Source organism: Phyllobates terribilis, unplaced genomic scaffold (genome assembly GCF_046119375.1).
Source record: "Phyllobates terribilis strain yellow unplaced genomic scaffold, ASM4611937v1 Scaffold_3__8_contigs__length_932513732, whole genome shotgun sequence".
NCBI classification, from domain to species: Eukaryota; Metazoa; Chordata; class Amphibia; order Anura; family Dendrobatidae; genus Phyllobates; species Phyllobates terribilis.
The window spans coordinates 715237161-715257012 of record NW_027362763.1 but is presented as its reverse complement, the minus strand read 5'-3'; the positions used below and the strand labels follow the sequence as shown (position 1 = coordinate 715257012).

The window sequence follows — 19852 nt, the reverse complement described above, 5'->3', positions numbered from 1 at the left end:
GACAGGAGGTTCTCTGAGGGATGTTGCTTGTATTGCGGTAAGGCTGGTCATTTTTTAAAGCAGTGTGAGGTTCGCTTAAGGAAAGAAAAAAAAATGGTCAGTAGAAATCTCAGTCCCATTCGCATTGCGTTTTTATGTTCTGCTGGGGTGTTTTTTCCTGGTAATACCACTTGTCAGGGTCGTTTGATTGCGTTTCAGGTTATGGTGAATTGTGGTTCTGCACTTAATTTGATTGATCAGCAATTTCTTGAACTTGATTCTGAACCTTTGTCATCTCCTTTTCCTGTGGTGACGATTGATAATACTCCCCTGGAGCATGGGAGCATTCTTCGAAAGGTCACTGGGTTTCCGCTTACTATAAATATGGAACATCAGGAACAGATTGACTTATTTGTACTTGCTAAGTTGCCTTCCCTGGTCATCCTGGGGTTGCCCTGGTTAAAAGTGCATAATCCTTTGCTGGACTGGTCGCCTGGTTCCATAAGATCCTTGTGTCAGGGGTGTTATGGTAAGTGTTGTAATGTTCACATTGTGGCTGTTGTGAAGGAGGAGTTATCTGAACCCATTCAGGATTTTTGGAGGGTTTTTTCAGAGGTGGAGTCGAAAGCTTTACCACCTTATAGAGATTACGATTGCTCTATTGACTTCGTCCCTGATGCTAAGCTCCCTAAGAGCCGGTGGTTTAATCTGACAATTCCCGAGAGGGAGGCTTTGAAGGAATACCTTCAGACTAGCTGCAGGTCACATAAGACCCTCTAAGTCTCCTGTGGTGGTTGTATTCTTTTTGTCAAAATGAGGGATGGGGGTCTTAAGCTATGTCTGGATTTTCGGGAGATTAATAAGATCACTGTGCTCAATCCTTACCCGTTACCACTTATTCCGAATTTGTTTAACCAATTGACCGGAGATAAATGGTTTTCTAAGATTGACCTTTGTGGGGCATATAATTTGCTGCGGGTGAAGGACAGAGATGAATGGAAGACAGCATTTAACACCCCGGAAAGACATTTTAAGTGTTTGGTGATGCCTTTTGGGCTTACTAATGACTCGCCCCCTGGGCAGTGGGGTACCCGGAACCGGGCTTCTGTACGATGCTGGGAGTAGTAGTGGCAACCCGATCCCATGGCTCAGGTTGGTCAGACCAAATGGTGGCAGTCTATTTATCAGTGTTTTGTGAATGTCCGACTACGCCACCCGTGGATTGCGGTCAGGGATAACCGCCGCTACAAGGCAGACCGCTGAGGCTGGTGTTGGTGTGCAGCACAGGGGTAGGATAACTCCCCACGGGAAGAGTGTAGCCTTAGGGCAGTGTAGGTGGATGCTGGGGGTGATAGTGCAGGCCGCAATAGTAAGAGTTCAGAGTCCGCTTCAAACAGTCCAGGGTCTTTATTGTAGATGTTAATACTGACCCAACAGGAGTACCAGTTAGGAGTGGGCCTGGGTATCTGAGAGCATTCGGGCGAGCCCCACTGGTCAGGGTGAGTGTGTAGGCCTACCGTTCTCTCTATGCTCTTTCTGACTATCCCCCTCTTCGTGGTGTAATAGCCCACGTCCCTGAGCTGGCCGTGTACTTTGCCTGTATGGCTTGCGACTCGGGCCTTAGGTACCTTTTGCTTTCTCCTGCTGTACTGGTCCCTCTGTGTGGCGGAGCCTCCAGGCTTCTTAGGCCAAGTGACCTGAAATCCCTCGCTGGTTGGTTCTCTGCTGCTGGGCTTGCATCCCTGCCAGCCTCGGACCCCAATGTCCGGTTGTGCGCTTCTCTCAGCCAAGACCGGCTCTCGTCACCTCTGTCCCTGGCTCGCAGTCTCTCCTCTGCCTCACGGACTCCTCAGCTGCTGCTGACCTGTCCTTTCCTCTAAGGAACCCTTCTGGTCACTTCAGACGTGGGTTCTGGTCTCTCTAACCCTGCCCCAGTTCCAGCTTTTATAGGGGCAGCCTGCTCCCCCTACTGGCCTGGGACAGGAGGTGCTGCATGCTAATGGTCCCTGACCAGGGAACCTCCCTCCTGCTCTCAGACACAGCCTTTAATGTTTGTGGCATCCAGACCTGGGGTGACACTCTAACGCCCCTGCATTTTTTCAAAATTTCATCAATGAGATTCTGAGACCCTTGATTGGTAGGAGTGTTATTGTTTATCTGGATGACATTTTGATTTATTCATCAGATCTTGAGTCTCATTGGCTGAGAGTCCGCTTAGTTCTTCAGATACTGAGAGTTAACACACTCTTTGCTAAATTGGAGAAGTGTCAGTTTGCTGTCTAGAAAATTAGTTTTTGGGTTATTTTGTCTCTTGTGATGGTTTTGAGATGGACCCTAACTTTTCTGTTAGGAGGTCTCCTGCCTTTGCTCTCAGTCCTTAGATCTTTTAGGGACCCCTTTCCCTTTCCTACAGGTCTTCTTTTGAGTTCAGTGCAGGAGTTTTGGTGGGGCTATTCACAAGGAATAGGGCACCCACCCCAGCGTAGAGTAAAGCTGAGTCTCAGTGCAAGGACAGCTTTTCCCTCCTATTCCTTAGTTCTAAGTTGCAGAACATAACAGTATCTGCCGGTATGTTAAAGCCTTGAGGACACCAATAAATGAGCAACATTGAGGGCTGTAGAATTAGTGATTGGCAAAGGAAATGTAGTGCAGCAGATGAAAGACACAACATGCTTACTTCCCTTCAAAATCAGGCGATATCCAGCAATGCCATCAGCTCAGAACTAGTAGCAACCAATGGGACCCAGCTACACCCATCTACTGTTTGAAAAAGTCCGTCGAGAAGTGGTCTTCATGGGAAAAAATTCAGCCAAAAATAATACCTTTGACATGGAAACAAGGCCAAGTGACTCAACTATGCATGAAAAATTTGGTGCAGGAAAATGGCAACAGATGCTCTGGAGAGATGAATTAAAATTTGTAATACCAATATTTGACTGTAACAAAAGGCAGTTTGTACCTGAAGTGCTGGAGAGTGGTACAATAATGAGTGTCTGCAGGAAACAGTGAAGCATGGTGAAGGGTCCTTGTAAGTTTGGAGCTGCATTTTAGCAAATTGAGTTAGATCAACAATAATGGGGTTCTCAATTCTGAGAAATATAGGCAGATACTTATCCATCATGTAATACCATAAGGGAGGCATCTGATCGCCTCTACATTTATTCTACAGCAGAACAATGATCCCAATCATACAGCCAATATCATTAAGAACTTTCTTCAGCGTAAAGAAGAACAAGGAGTCCTGGAATTAAAGATATGGTCCCACAGAGCCCAGGTCTCAACATCATCCAGTCTGTCTAGGATTACATGAAGCGACTGAAGAATTTGCACAAGCGACATCTAGAGACGATCTCCATGATGTTTGGAGCAACCTTCTTGCCAGGTTCCTTCAAAAACTGAGCAAGTGTAACTAGAAGAATTGATGCTGTTTTGAAGGCAAAGGACAGACATTCAAAATATTGATGTGATTTAGATTTCTGTTTTGTTCATTCACTTTGCATTCTGTTAATTGCAAAAAAATAAAGTATTAACTCTTCTATTTTTGAAAGCTTTCTTGCTTTGCAACATTTTTCCACACCTGTTCAAAACTTTTGCATAGGTCTGTACAAAACCATGACATGTAAGCCTAGGGACTACCGACTGAGGAATAATGCTTCAGATTCAATAGCAAGAAGCGTGGGGAGTTTATGCTTTATGGTTCTGTTATTATACAGGAAGATCCCGGCAGGGCAGTAGGAGAATATTTTTCTGTTTCAATGTTAAAAAAAGTGGAACTCACATCTTGGAATGAAGAGGTAGTAGGTGGTACACAATATATTCTTTAGAAAGACAGAACTCTTGTTGTGCACTGTGCACCACACACACACTGTGTTTTCTGCTCTAAATATTTCAACATTTCTTTAAGAAACATATTGTGCATTCAGTAAATATAAAACCATAACACAATAGTCTTAAAGTAAAAAAAATAATAGACTAATGTTAAGGCACTACATTCATTATTTAAAGATTTTTGGCATAGGACATAATGCCAAACTCCTAGCTCCATAGTTCACGTAGAATACAACAAGGTAATTCTTCACAAAATATTATTAGAAAATTGTCCAGGCAGTTACACAATTCTTTGCAACAGTTCTGAAAATAGCTGGACAAGCGTGAGCTACATTTTTCAGAACTTTTATAGAAGCGAAGAGATTGTTGCCTATGCACAGTTCCCCCTCTCCTTTCACAGGTCCTCGTTTTGAACATAGGTGTTGGACTCAGAAGTTGCATCTTTAGAGCATAGTGTGTGGACATGCCATGGATATTGGAGATGAAAATCTCATTCTAGGGCTATTACCATGTTATTTTATGTAAAAAAAATTTATTGTTTTTTGCAATTTTTATGGTCATTCTGGATAAATTTTAGTCTAAGTGTATTTTTGATCACCACTTTTTCGGCTATCATGCAACCGAAATACCAAGGTATTGCATACTCCATAGTAATGAGCCCCATAAAGTTTCCATTGAAATGTGAGTAATCCCATGGGCAGGAATTAAATATGTGTAGTAGAAAACCAGTGGAGAACTCCCAGGCATATGTCCAGAGAGTGTATAGAATACATCTAATAAGAAGGTGACATTTTCCGTCCAGATAGAGTGACATTTTCTCTATGATGAATATTGCAGTTCCGTATATAAAAATTGCCCAAATGCTGCTCACACCGATCAGTTTCCAGCTGGAGGTGGCAGCCAAATTCCAGGTTGCTGTAAACAATATTTCACATAAAAGTCCATGGATTGCATATATGTACCAACGCCAGAGTCCACTGAGACTTGCAGATTTCTGCTTTTGGACTGTCATTGTTTTGGTGGAAGATCACATCCTGAGAAAGGAAAAAAATAATCAAAATATTAAAGATCATGACAAAAAATACACAACATGTCCTAGGTGGAATTTAAAACAAGAGTTAAAGGATTATTCCCATCTTTAAACATTATCGCCTATCCATAGGGCCCAAGACCGGAACTCTGAAATGTCCCATCTGAATGAAGTAGCGACCAGGTATGTGCACCATTGCTCCATTCATTCTCTATGGGACTGACGAAGATAGGCAAAGGTTGTACTTGGCTATATCTAGCAGTCGCATAGAGATAGAAAAGAGCAATAGGATAAACAAGTTATCACCCATCCTTTGAATAAGTAATAATCTCGTTCACTTGTTCCGGAATTGTTGTTTGCTTCCCTTACCCCGGTCCACTGAATTCTGTTTTTATCCAAGTCGGGCTTTTCAGATAGACTGGCAAGATCCCATGTGATCGTCTGCCTGAGCCTATATAAGGCCTACCAATACACACACCTCTGTCTTGGTGTTAAGACTTTTAGTATTTTAGAGTCCTGTGTGCTTGCATCCTCCAGGAGCTCTGTTACTTGTTCCCAATCTACTGTCCGTTTGCAGTCACCAGTACCTTCACTACCTGATAATTGGTCTCCTGTTTTCCTGCGGTCTCTAGGACTACTGCTACCTTTTCCTGGTCTCCTGTCCGCCTGTTGTCTCCAGAACATCTACTACCGGTTCCTGGCCTCCTGCCCACCAGTGGTCTCCACGACCTCTGTTACCTCTTTCCCGCATGCCTCACCTGCCTGCTGCACTGATGCCTGTGGCCCGTGTGCACACTCAAACCTTGGGCTTGGAGGATCCACCTCACCAGGTGAAACTAACAAACAACTTCAAAATATATTATATTGGTGGTACATTGATAAAATATGCCGTGTGTTATGATCTGCAACAAGAACTAAGGAAAGATAGGGGAAAGCTGTCCCTACAGTAAGACTAAGCTGAATCCCTACGATGTAGCGGTCTGCCTGTTCCTAGTGAACAGACCCGCCTTCGTCCTCGGCTAGTCTGAACGAAGACCTATAGAATTAAGGGAGGGGTCCCTAAAAGAACTAAGGACTGGGACAAAAATGGGACACCTCCTAAACAGAAGTTGTTGCAGAGCACAAAAGACAAACTGACAAAAAGTACTAGAGGTCCCAGAGGACAAAGCAAACTAGACAGAGATAGGCACCGAAGCACCTGGCTAGAGATACAGTCAAACAACACTGTAGTCCAGCAAGGCCAGAAGGGCGGAGCTGGAATATATAGGCAGATGGTCACGTGACCACAAAACACAAGATAGAAAAAACTAACAGGAGGGTTCTAACAGTACCCCCTCTTTTATGAGGATCCTCTGCATCCTCCAGGCCCAGGCCTATCAGGAAACCTCCTGTGGAAAGCTTTAACAAGCCTAGGAGCAGAGACATCATCCGTCCTTACCCAGGAGTTGTCTTCGGGACCGAAACCCTTCCAGGAGACAAGATACTGTAATCTCCCTCTATGCCATCTAGAATTCAAGATACACGAAATTTCATATTCGCCGTCTTCCACCACAGGAGGAACTGTGACAGTGCCGTCCCTATCAGATACGTCAGCCTTTTTCAACAAGGAAACATGAAACACAGGATTAATCTTCCAGGAAGTAGGGACATCCAACCTAACAACAGATGGGTTAACAACCTGAAGCACTTTAAATTGACCCACAAACTTAGGACCCAGTTTTTTTGAGGGAATCCTCAACCGCAGGTTCTTCGAGGACAACCAAACCATGTCACCCACAGTAAACAAAACCTCTTTACATTGCCTGTCAAAATACTTCTTGGACTTTTTGTTAGCCTCTTGAAGGTTACAACGTACATTAGTCCAAACTCTCTCCAAATCACTGGAAAAGTTTTCCTCCTCCGGCACCCCAATTTGGAAAACGAACCAAAAGACGGATGTCTCCCAGTACAACAAAAAAGGAGAACACCCAGCAGAGGAGAATGCATGATTGTTAAGAGCAAATTCTGCGAGAGGCAGAAACTCCGACCACACCTCTTGATTGTCCGCCACAAAACAACGCAAAAACTGGTCAACATCCTGGTTCTTTCTTTCAGTCTGTCCATTAGACTCTGGATGATAACCAGACGAAAATGACAAATGGACTCCCAACCTGTCACAAAAAGCACGCCAAAAGCGAGCCACAAACTGAGGTCCTCTATCAGAAACAATATCCGTGGGAACGCCATGGAGCTTGACAATCTCCTTAACAAACGCCTTAGCGAGTGTCTTGGCGCAGGGCAACTTAATGAATGGAACCAAATGACACATCTTACTAAAACGGTCCACGACCACCGAGATGACAGTAAAACCCTCGGACACAGGAAGATCAGTAATAAAATCCATAGTGAGATGCGTCCAAGGCGCACTAGGAACCTCCAGAGGGCAAAGCAACCCCGCAGCAGGAGTATGTGAAGCCTTTGACCTAGCGCACACAGTACACTGACGCACCCACTTGATGACTTCCTTCTGCCATCCAGGCCACCAAAAACTGCGACTGATCAGTCTCTTAGTCTCAGAAATTCCTGGATGACCAGCCAACAGAGACTCATGACACTGCACAAACAAATCTCTCCTAAAGGCTCTAGGTATGAACAACCTCCCTTGGGGAGTGTTAGATGGGGAATCATCTTGAGCTTTCAGAATCCCATTCTCCAAAACGGAGTCCAAAGCAGCCACCACAACTCCTTTCTGTAAAATGCTCTCCTCCTCCTCGGCACTGACCGTAGGAGAGAAGCTGCGAGATAAAGCATCGGCTTTAACATTCTTAGTACCAGGGATATAGGTAACAGAAAAATGAAACTGAGAAAAAAAAAGTGCCCACCTAGCTTGACGGGCATTCAAGCGCTTGGCAGCATCCAGATAGATCAAATTCTTATGATCTGTGAAAACCTGAATAGGAAATCTAGCGCCTTCCAAAAAATTACGCCAATGTTCAAACTCGAGTTTAATAGCCAACAACTCCCGATTTCCAACATCATAATTCAGTTCGGTTTCCGAATTTTTTTTCGAAAAGAAGGCACAAGGATGTACTCCACCCTTGTTCTCCTGAGACAAAACTGCTCCGACCCCCACCGATGAAGCATCGACCTCAACCAAAAAAGGCTTGGTCTCATCAGGCTGCATAAGGATAGGGGCAGAACTGAACCTGTCTTTGAGATACTCAAATGCTTCAATGGCCTCAGTAGTCCACTGGGCCGTATTCGCACCTTTCCTGGTGAGATAGGTTAGAGGTTGAACAATTACAGAAAAATTCTTAATGAATTTCCTGTAATAATTGGCAAAACCCAAAAATCTCTGTATAGATTTCAAACCAATAGGCCTAGGCCATTCCTGCACAGCCTGAACCTTCACAGGGTTCATCACAAAGCCCTCGCTGGAGACAAAGTAGCCCAAAAAACTAATTTTCTGCATAGCAAACTCACATTTCTCCAGTTTAGCAAAGAGTGAATTATCACTCAATAACTGCAAGACTTCACGTACACTCTGCCAATGGGACTCTAGATCTGGTGAGTAAATCAAAATGTCATCCAAATACACAACCACATTCTTACCAATCAGAGGTCTCGGGATGTCATTAACAAGGTTCTGAAAAAATGCAGGTGCATTGGTAAGACCAAAAGGCATCACCAGATTCTCAAAATGACACTACCGGAGTGTTAAAAGCAGTTTTCCATTCATCACCCTCCTTCACACGTAACAAATTGTATGCCCCCCGGAGATCAATTTTGGAGAACCACTTGGCTCCCACTAACTGGTTAAATGGTAATGGGTAGGAATTGCGTACGGTAATCTTATTAATTTCACGAAAATCCAGACATGGACATAAACCGCCGCCCTTTTTTTTAACAAAGAAGAATCCAACTGCCACAGGCGACTTAGAAGGTGTAATGTGACCAGCAGCCAGGCTAGTCTGTATGTACTCCTCCAAGGCCTTTCTTTCAGGGATAGTCAGATTAAACAAGCGACTTTTGGGAAGAGTAGCACCCGGAACAAACTCAATGGCGCAGTCATAATCCCTATGAGGAGGTAAAACTTGTGACTCCTCCTCCGAAAAAACCCTCCAAAAATCTTGAATAGGTACAGGTAATTCCCCTTTTTCACAGCCGCAATGCGACCATTACAACATTGATCATAGCACTTCGGACTCCAAGACTTAATCACATTAGTAGACCAGTCCAATAAAGGATTGTGCAGTTTTAACCAAGGCAATCCTAGAACAACTGGAGAGGGCAAATTATCCAAAACAACCAAGTCCAAAATTTCTTGGTGAACTCCATTGATAGTGAGTAGAGATGAGCGTTGTTCTACTCGAACTGTTCGCCAATCTCAAATTCGAGCTGTTTTGGGCGGTGTTCGAGCCGGTCGGCGAACACGAACAATTTGAGAAAAATTCGGCTGTTCGAGGTTATGTTCGATAACTGTTCGTGCACCAAAATCATAACTGGATTTTTTCTCAGTAATGATGAAAATTAATGTTAATACGCAGTTTGAGTGTACAGCGGGGCGGGGGGAGGGGCAGGGGATGGATCTCTGCAGGAACAATGAAGATCTCCATTTTTTTTTCTCTTTCCCGCATTTGCAGTGGGGAGGTGCAATCTGTCAGCCTATCAGCAGCGCACACACGGAGCGAAGTGCTTTTTTTCACACAAGCAAGGGCATGTGTGATTGGCAGTGTATGTCACATGTCCTTGCCCTATAAGACCAAGCCATTTTCCCCGTCGCCACCATTTTCTCACTGCTGCAGCTGCGTGTTAGACGGCACCGCTGTTGCTGTGTGCGCTATACCTTGTTAATTTCAAGCCAATTTTCGCACAAATATACAGATAGCTTGGGAGTAGGGAATAGTTGTGATTGCAGTCCTTTTAAGGACTAGGTTACAGCATTTCCTACGACTTTTATCAAGCAGGTCTGTGCTCTTAAATAGATAGATTGTGGGAGTAAAGACTTATTGTAATTGGAGTCCTTTTCAGGACTAGGTTACATCAGTTCCTATCAGTTTTTGCCAGGCAGGTCTGTGCCAGTGCTGTGCAAGTTTTTTTCACAGCATTTGGCTGAATCTAGCAAAGCTAATCCTTTTTGGCCTATTGCAGAGTGTGTTAGTCAGTGGAGTAGCCTATCTGTGTTGCAAGATATACCACCTGTGTATAGAATACCAATTTTTTTACTGCACCTAGTGAAGTAAAATCTTTTGGGCATAGCATCATTCTATTAGTCCATCTATACTGACCTCCATCAGGTTGCAAATTAAAAATAATTTTTTTCTGCATCTAGCTCTGAAAAAATATTTGGGCTTCTAGCAGTGTGTGGGACTTGGTCTATTAGTCCATCTATACTGACCTCCATCAGGTTGCAAATTAAAAATAATTTTTTTCTTCATTTATCTCTGAAAAAATATTTGGGCTTCTAGCAGCGTGTGGGACTTGTTCTATTAGTCCATCTATACTGACCTCCATCAGGTTGCAAATTGAATAAAAAAATTTTCTGCATCTAGCTCTGAAAAAATATTTGGGCTTCTAGCGGTGTGTGGGACTTGGTCTATTAGTCCATCTATACTGACCTCCATCAGGTTGCAAATTAAAAATAATTTTTTTCTGCATCTAGCTCTGAAAAAATATTTGGGCTTCTAGCAGTGTGTGGGACTTGTTCTATTAGTCCTTCTATACTGACCTCCAGCAGGTTGCAAATTGAATATAATTTTTTTCTGCATCTAGCTCTGAAAAAATATTTGGGCTTCTAGCGGTGTGTGGGACTTGGTCTATTAGTCCATCTATACTGACCTCCATCAGGTTGCAAATTAAAAATAATTTTTTTCTGCATCTAGCTCTGAAAAAATATTTGGGCTTCTAGCAGTGTGTGGGACTTGGTCTATTAGTCCATCTATACTGACCTCCATCAGGTTGCAAATTAAAAATAATTTTTTTCTTCATTTATCTCTGAAAAAATATTTGGGCTTCTAGCAGCGTGTGGGACTTGTTCTATTAGTCCATCTATACTGACCTCCATCAGGTTGCAAATTAAAAATAATTTTTTTCTGCATCTAGCTCTGAAAAAATATTTGGGCTTCTAGCAGTGTGTGGGACTTGGTCTATTAGTCCATCTATACTGACCTCCATCAGGTTGCAAATTAAAAATAATTTTTTTCTTCATTTATCTCTGAAAAAATATTTGGGCTTCTAGCAGCGTGTGGGACTTGTTCTATTAGTCCATCTATACTGACCTCCATCAGGTTGCAAATTAAAAATAATTTTTTTCTGCATCTAGCTCTGAAAAAATATTTGGGCTTCTAGCAGTGTGTGGGACTTGGTCTATTAGTCCATCTATACTGACCTCCATCAGGTTGCAAATTAAAAATAATTTTTTTCTTCATTTAGCTCTGAAAAAATATTTGGGCTTCTAGCAGTGTGTGGGTCTTGTTCTATTAGTCCTTCTATACTGACCTCCAGCAGGTTGCAAATTGAATATAATTTTTTTCTGCATCTAGCTCTGAAAAAATATTTGGGCTTCTAGCGGTGTGTGGGACTTGGTCTATTAGTCCATCTATACTGACCTCCATCAGGTTGCAAATTAAAAATAATTTTTTTCTGCATCTAGCTCTGAAAAAATATTTGGGCTTCTAGCAGTGTGTGGGACTTGGTCTATTAGTCCATCTATACTGACCTCCATCAGGTTGCAAATTGAATAAAAAAATTTTCTGCATCTAGCTCTGAAAAAATATTTGGGCTTCTAGCGGTGTGTGGGACTTGGTCTATTAGTCCATCTATACTGACCTCCATCAGGTTGCAAATTAAAAATAATTTTTTTCTGCATCTAACCCAGCCAATAGTTTTGGCCTAATACCACAGTTTGGCCACTCAGCTCTGCTCGGTTACCATCCATTGTTTTTTTGTGCAAACAACTCCAGAGTTGTGAATTAGTTAACCACCAAAATGAGTGGAAAAAGGCCTGCTGCTGGTGGAAAGGGGAATAGGCGTGTTGGGAAGGGGAAAAAAGGTTGTGTCCGTGGGGTAGGTGCAGAAGAAAGACCATCTTCCAGCCAAACTAAAATGTCTACTTCTTTTAGCGGACAATGTGATAAGATCCCTTTCTTACGGCCACGCCAATCGCTACAAATTCCAGATGAGGCACAAAAACAGCAGGTGCTTCAACAGATATCAAGTGCTCCTTTAAGTGGGCTCTCCTCCACATCAACTTCAACATCACAAATACTCCAGTCCTCAAAGGTGTCACCCAAATCGCACTTGCTTCCTCACAGCTCCCAAATCTCCAGCTGCCCGTCTGAGTATGAGGTAGAACAGATGGTTGAGTCTGCAGAGCTGTTTACTCATACTATAGCCTGGGAATCAGAGGTCGACTCCAGCGCTTCTGTGAATCCAGACGAGGAAATGATCTGCACTGATGCCCAGAATCTTTATGAGTCGGATCCAGGACCAGACGCAGAAGGTTCTGACCATAATGTAGACCCTCATTCCCAAACTGTAACTCCTGTTGGTGGAGACAATGAGGAAGACGATGATAAGACTCAAATACCTGATTGGAGCGACAACTTTAGTTTTTTGTCAGGGCAGGAACAGGTTGGCTCTGAGGACGACGGGTGTGATAACGCACAGGGTGATGATGATGAGGTCGGAGATCCCACTTACTGTCAACCCACAGTCAGCCAAGAGATGAGGTCAGCAGAGGAGGTGGAGGAAGATGCTAGTGACGACGAGGTCAGGTTGCGCCTTCCTGGACAGAGACGTAGTACTGGAAGCACGTCAACAACTGCATCCTCAAACACAACTCTGCCTCTCACCACAAGTCGTGGTGGCTCTTCAGGTCGCATGGGTGCTAAGCCTTGCATAGCCTGGGCATTTTTTCAGATCGATAAAGATGACCCAACTCGTGTTATCTGTAACATTTGTCAGCAAAAGCTAAGTAGAGGCCAAAAAATACATAGTTTGAGTACTTCATGCATGAACCGGCACATGGACATGAAGCATAAGTTGCAGTGGGAAGCTCAGTGTGCTACAATGCGGCCTAGCCGGCCGGGCCAACCACCGTCTGCCATATCTTGTGCATCCGCGGCCTCTTCATCCTCTGTGACTGGGGGGACAGCAGTCACACCTGTTTTGGGGCGCAGACCTGCCACCTCTTTACCCGCAACAGCCAGCGTGATTGGCAGGTCATCATTTTCTTTGGAGGTGGTAACACCAGCTGGTCTTGAGCGCTGTCCGACATCGATAGCACCACCTTTGGATCAAGGCAACCTAACATGTCCGCCTGCATCTTCCTCACAGACCGGCAGTTTGCCGGGGACACCCTTATCAACCCCGTCTAAGCACAATAGCCAGCCCTCGGTCCCTCAGATGTGGACAAGTAAAAGACCATTTCCTCCTAGCCATGAGAAAGCTAAGAGGTTGAATTTCACCATCTGCAAGCTCTTGGCTACAGAAATGCTGCCTTTCCGCCTGGTGGACACAGAGGATTTTCGAGACCTTATGTCCGTCGCAGTGCCCCAGTACCAGATGCCCAGTCGGCACTACTTCTCAAAGAAAGGTGTGCCTGCGCTCCACCAGCATGTCGCACACAACATCACCGCTTCTTTGAGAAACTCTGTGTGTGACAGGGTGCATTTCACCACAGACACTTGGACGAGTAGGCATGGACAGGGGCGTTACATGTCGCTGACTGGGCACTGGGTAACTATGGTGACAGCAGGACAAGGGGCTGCTGTCCAAGTCTTGCCGTCCCCACGAGTTGTGCGTCAATCCTCTTTATGTCAAAGTTCCTCCACTGCTTCTGCCTCCTCAACCTCCTCTCGGTCTTCCACCTGCACCCAAAGCCTGTCTGGTCATGCCACAAGCTTTCTAACTGCGCAGAAGGGATCCTGCACACCTCCTTACTATGCTGGCAGTAGGGCTCAACGTCATCAGGCGGTTTTTACATTGAAATGTCTGGGAAATGTGAGTCACACAGCTGAGGAGTTGTGGTCAGCTCTGGAGAACCAATTTCATGAATGGTTGTCTCCACTGGACCTGAAACCAGGGAAGGCCGTGTGCGACAATGCTGCAAACCTGGGTGCGGCCCTTCGCCGGGGCAATGTCACACACGTGCCTTGTATGGCTCACGTGTTGAACCTGGTTGTCCAGCAATTTTTAGCCCACTATCCCAGACTAGATGGCCTTCTGCAGAGGGCACGGTCGCTGTGTGCTCACTTCCGCCGTTCGCATCCCGCAGCTCAGCGACTTACATCTCTACAGAAGTCGTTGGGCCTGCCACTTCACCGGCTAAAATGCGATGTGCCTACCCGGTGGAATTCAACTCTGCACATGTTGCAGCGACTGTGGCAGCACCGACAAGCCCTGGTGCAATACGTTCTGACGTATAGCCTGGGCCAACGAGATTCAGAGGTGGGGCAAATCACGCTGGAGGAGTGGTCTCAGATCAGGGACCTATGCACCCTTCTGCACAGTTTTGAAATGGCGACGAAGATGTTTAGTGCTGACGATGCCATTATCAGCATGACTATTCCGGTGATTTGCATGCTGGAGCACATGTTAAACAGAATTCGGAGTCAGGTGGTGGCACAAGAGGAGGTGGAGGAAGTAGAGGAGGAGGAGTTGTATGCGGAAGGGCTAACATCTGCAAGGTCCAGACGGTCGGCAGCACCAAGGCGGCAGGCATGTGAGGGTGGGGGAGATGATTTTACCAGGGCGCATGGTAGCAGCCAAACTAGTGAGGAAGGTGCAGGAGCCCAGGAAGAAGTGGAGGACGAACTGATGGAAGACTCATCAGATGAGGGAGACCTTGATCACATTTCTGTTGTGCGAGGTTGGGGGGAGAGGACAGAGGAAGGAAGCATGATTGTTACCTCGCCACCAACACAACAGGGACTTGGTGCTCCTGGATGCGCAACACACATGAGTGCCTTCTTGCTGCACTACCTGCAACATGACCCTCGAATTGTGAGAATTAGAAATAATCCTGACTACTGGGTTGCCACACTGTTAGATCCCCGGTACAAAAGTAAATTTGCAGAAATTATTCCTGCCATAGAAAGGGATGCACGCAGGCAGGAGTATCAGCAGAGACTGTTGCAGAATCTTACATGTGCTTTTCCACAAAATACCAGTGGTGCACGTAGTGAATCTCACAGTTCCAACTTGCCAACCGTGGGACCGTCAAGTGTTCAGCACTCAAACCGTAACAGAACCACAGTATCTGCTGGTAACATCAATTTTGCGGAATCATTTCACCACTTTTTTAGCCCATCCTTTGCAAGGCCACAGGAGACAAGAAGTCTGACACATAGTCAACGCCTAGAGACGATGGTACAGGAGTATCTCCAAGTAAACATTGAAGCCACGACTGTGTCACTGGACCCTTGCTCTTTTTGGGCTTCCAATCTGGATAAATGGCCGGAGCTAGCCACTTACGCCTTGGAGATCTTGTCATGCCCCGCAGCCAGCGTTCTGTCTGAACGTGTGTTCAGCGCTGCTGGTGGTGTGCTGACAGATAAGCGCACGCGGCTCTCCACTGATACTGTAGACAGACTCACGTTCATAAAGATGAACAAATCATGGATCCAAAACGACTTTTCTACCCCTGTGTCATCCTGGGGAGAGTAAAAGCTTGATGATTGGTTAAAATCACCCTACCAACCGTTTTAAGCTTTCAAATTACTAATCATGTTTATCTGTATCTTGACTGGAAAATAATTTGGGCTTTGTAGCAGTGTGCAGCACTGATCCTATTAGGCCATCTATAATAAGCTTCACCAGATTTAAAATTAAAAATAATTTTTAGCTGCATCTAGCCCGGAAAATAATTTTGGGGCTCCGAGATGCGCAAGACACATAAGTGCCTTCTTGCTGCACTACCTGCAGCATGACCCTCATATTGTCAGAATTCGAAGTAATCATGACTACTGGGTTGCCACACTCTTAGATCCCCCAAACTTTTCGATCAACCTTTTCATTTTAATAAAGACCAAAAAAATTGTCATTTTTGAAATTATAAGCATTAGCAGGTTGTTAGAAACTGAAATCAAACAGTTTTCAACTCAAAACTTTATTCTAGGTGATGTTACATTTTCACATAGGACCCCTTGTTCGAAAGGAGCTTCTGAACTCTCTCGTCCATTGAATTTGTCAGGTTTTGGATGGTTTCTGCTTCAATTGTTTTGCATGAGGACAGAATACCCTCCCAGAGCTGTTGCTTAGATGTGAACTGCCTCCCGCCATCATAGACACTCCTTTTAATGATGCTCCAAAGGTTCTGAATGGGGTAGAGGTCAGGGGAGCATGGGGGTCACACCATAAGTTTGTCCCCTTTTATGCCCATATCAGCCAGAGATGCAGATGTTTTATGTGCAGCATGAGATGGTGCATTATCATGCAGAAAAATGATCTTGCTGTGAAATACACGGTTCTTCTTCTTGAACCATGGCAGGAAGTGCTGTTTGAGAAAATCCACATACATTATGGAGTTCATCTTTAGCGCCTTCAGGGATCCTAAAGGGGCCGACAATCTCTCTCCCCATGATTCCAGCCCAAAACATTACTCCACCTCCTCCTTGTTGGCGCTGTAGCCGTGTTTGCGTGGGGTGTCCATCAACCAGCCATCCTCCACTCCATTCATCTGGACCATCGAGCGCTGCACGGCACTCATCCGTGAACAAAACAGTTTTGAAATCAGTCTTCATGTAATGTTTGGCCCACTGGAGCCGTTTCTGCTTGTGTGAAGTGGATAGAGGAGGTCGACAGGATGGCGTATGCACAGCTGCAAACCTCTGAAGGACCCTGCATCTTGTTGTTCGGGGGACGTTGGAGGCACAAGCAGCTTCAAAAACTTGTCTGCTGCTATGACAAGGCTTTTTTGCCGCTGCTCTTTCAACCTGACGTAATTGCCTGTAGGAAAGAGTCCTCAATTTGCCCTTATCAGCACGCACACGTGTGTACTGTGAATCAGCTACATACTTCTTGATTGCCAACACACTTCATCCTGATCATCGCACAATGTTGATTGTAGTCATGCCTTGACTTAAACACTCCACAATTTGTTGCTTCTCAGCAGCCGACACATCCTTTTTCTTTCCCATTTTGGCAGAAAATGTAGGCTGCTTAATAATGTGAGAGAGCCTTCTTAAGTAGTCTTGCCTTTCATTGGACACACCTGCCAAACTAATTAGCACAGGTGTCTGCAATTGCTTACAGTGATATAAAGAGCCCTGACACACATCACCATCAATGAGTTTAACTGACAAACAAACAAATTCTTCCCTTATCACTCCTAAACACTTTTTGCATAATAATTTGGAACGCGGTGTACATGTGCTTTTCCACAAAACACCAGTGGTTCACGTAGTGAATCTTACAGTTCTAACTTGCCAACCGTGGTCTGTATGGAATTGTTCAATAAAGGGCCCAAAATTAAGATAACATAGATGGGAGAGGTCTCTATGAATAGGAATTCCTAAGTATTTGATACCCTGTGAGGGCCAGGCAAAGGGAAAGTTGGACTGGATGGAATCCTATATGGATTTAGGGAGGGAGACATCGAGGGCCTCAGACTTCGCTGCATTGATTTTAAAATTTTACCATGTAACAAAGTGATCTATTTCAGCCATAACAGCAGGGATGGATATATGTGATTGAGTGATATATACTAGGACATCATCAGCAAATAGAGAGCACTTGTACTCGGTGCCTCCCACCTCAATCCACCTAATATTGGGGTTATGGCGAATTGATGAGAGCAGGTGCTCCATCACTAGGATGTATAAGAGAGGGGACAGAGGACATCCCTGCCTTGTCCCATTGGTGATTGTGAAAGGTGATGAAAATGTTCTGACGCACCCCCTGGGCCTTGGGACACCCGGAGCCGGACCCTTTTTGGTGGATGCTGGTGGTTGTAGTCTTCGTGGCGGCGATCCGGTTCCGTGGCTCAGGGCGGTCAAACCAGTGGCGGAACTATTTATGTGGTTTTGATGTTTAAATGTCCGACTACGCCACCCGTGGATTGCGGTCAGAGTGAACCGCCGCTACAGGGCAGACCGCTAAGGCTGGTGTTGTGGGTGCAGCAGAGCGTAGCATAACTCCCCACGGGAGGAGTATAGCCTCAGGGCAGTGTATGCGGAGGATGGGGGTGATGGTGCAGGGCAGCAGCAGTAACGACACGGAGTCAGTGATGCAGTTCAGGGCCTTTACTCACAGTTCTTATTATCCAGACCACGTCTGCAGGTAACGGCTGCCCACGTCGTACTGTGCTCACCAGGTGAGGGGCTCAGACAACTCCCAGATAACTTTGGAGCGCTTCACAGGACCCCCTTTGTGTGTCCTTTATCTGGCCTTTCTTACCAACACTTCTGTCCGGCTGCCTCGGGCCTCCTCTTGGTAAACTTGGCGCCAGTTTCCCTGACCCTATGTGGTGCCTTCCTAGCGGGTGGAGCAAGGGGCTGCGCCACATAAAATGTCAGAGCCTCCGGTTTCTAGCTGAGGGTCGTTTCCTGCCTCCACTAGTTCGGGGACCGGTCTCCCCCTTTGGCCTGACCCCTCCACGCAGGTGGATTCGGGCGTGCGGTGGCGACTCGCCCGTCCGCACCCCTGGGATCCCTTCATTCCTCATTCCTGGAGCCTTCTCCGCTCCTCTTCCTTCCTTCTCCCTCTTGCAGGCCTGGGCCTCTGTTACTAGGCCCGCCTCCGGAGCAGAGCTCATGCAGAGCCCCTGCTCCCTGCCACTTCTGCTCAGACTTCTCTGCACTGAACTCCCTTCTCAATGCACCCAGGAACTGCTTCCTCCCTGCTCCTGCACTGCAGGGTTCCCCTTCCTCAGTGTTCCCTCCCCCCACTCCAGCCAGGGACAGGGACTGTCGTGCCCATCTCAGGGGCATATTGGTCGCCCTGCCCCACGGCAATGTGGTGTAATGCATGCAGGTGTCGGGTCCTGATCCACACTCCATCCTTATCTGAGAGTGAGATATCACACCTCTGGGTGAGGTGCAATACGTCTGTAGCAACCGAGCCCTCGGTGCTACAGTTCCATTTATCTTCAGCCTAGGTGACGTATTGTGATACAGGGCCGTGATTTTGGCTATAAAAGGGTCCCCTAGACCCCTACCCCAAGCTTTTTAAGAGAATCATATATGGCGTGCCAGGAGACTCTATGGAATGCTTTCTCAGCATCCAACGAGAGTATCTACTTACAAATTTTTAACTGCATCTAGCCCAGGAAATACTTTGTGCCTAGTAGCAGTGTCTGCTAGTCAGCGGATTATCCCGGCTGTTAAGCAAGCTACACCACCTGTAGTTTGGACACTTAATTTTTTCAAAGGAAATGCTTCGGGACCACGGGATACTCAGTGAAGAGCATCAGGAGGCACCCCAAGGCATAGGGGCTGGGACTGGCACTAGGATGCCTTGCGGTGGACAGCCGAGCTCGATCCTTATAAAAGCTTTTTAACTGCAGCAGCTTTAGTGGACGCTACTGGAGCTGGAATTACGCGGCTGCTGGCATGAGACTTGCCCTCCAATAGATCCTTGTAAATGGATTTAAAGTGTATTCATTCAAATTAGAGGGACAATTTAAATTAAAAAGCTTAGAGCTGCCTCCACCACAGGGGGGCTCTCTCGACCCACCAGCGGACAGGCACCAGTATTGGGAGAGGGGGGCTGGCCGTCAGGGTTCACCGCGGCTCTGGCACAAACCCGGCGACACGGAGGTGGCACGGGCAGGAGCGGACTGGCCGTCTCGGCTTCTCACTTTTTGGATTTTAGAAGGGCATGACATGTGACGCGCCCCCTGGGACATATTCCTTTTTGAGGGGAATACCCGGCACCGGATCAGATGGGGGGTTGTAGTCTCCGAGCGGCTGTGACCCGGTCCCGTGCCCAGGGCGTCAAGCTCAGTGTGATGTGGCAGTCCTACAGATGTTACTAAAGTTCTTTTGTGTCAACTACGCCACCCGTTGTGATGCGGTCACTGTGGCCGCCGCTGCA

The 19852-nt window shown here is 45.9% G+C and overlaps 1 protein-coding gene across 1 annotated transcript in view; it reads right to left on the bottom strand.

Moving 5' to 3' along the window:
- Positions 1-1505: 1505 nt before the first annotated feature.
- TMEM229B (transmembrane protein 229B) overlaps positions 1506-19852 on the bottom strand; it is a 42700-nt gene continuing 24353 nt past the window's right edge. Inside the window, exon 2 of the mRNA XM_073673310.1 lies at positions 1506-4841. Within this exon, the coding sequence (XP_073529411.1) occupies positions 4340-4819 (480 nt within the window). The 5' untranslated portion in view covers positions 4820-4841 and the 3' untranslated portion in view covers positions 1506-4339. The remainder of the gene's footprint in view (positions 4842-19852) is intronic.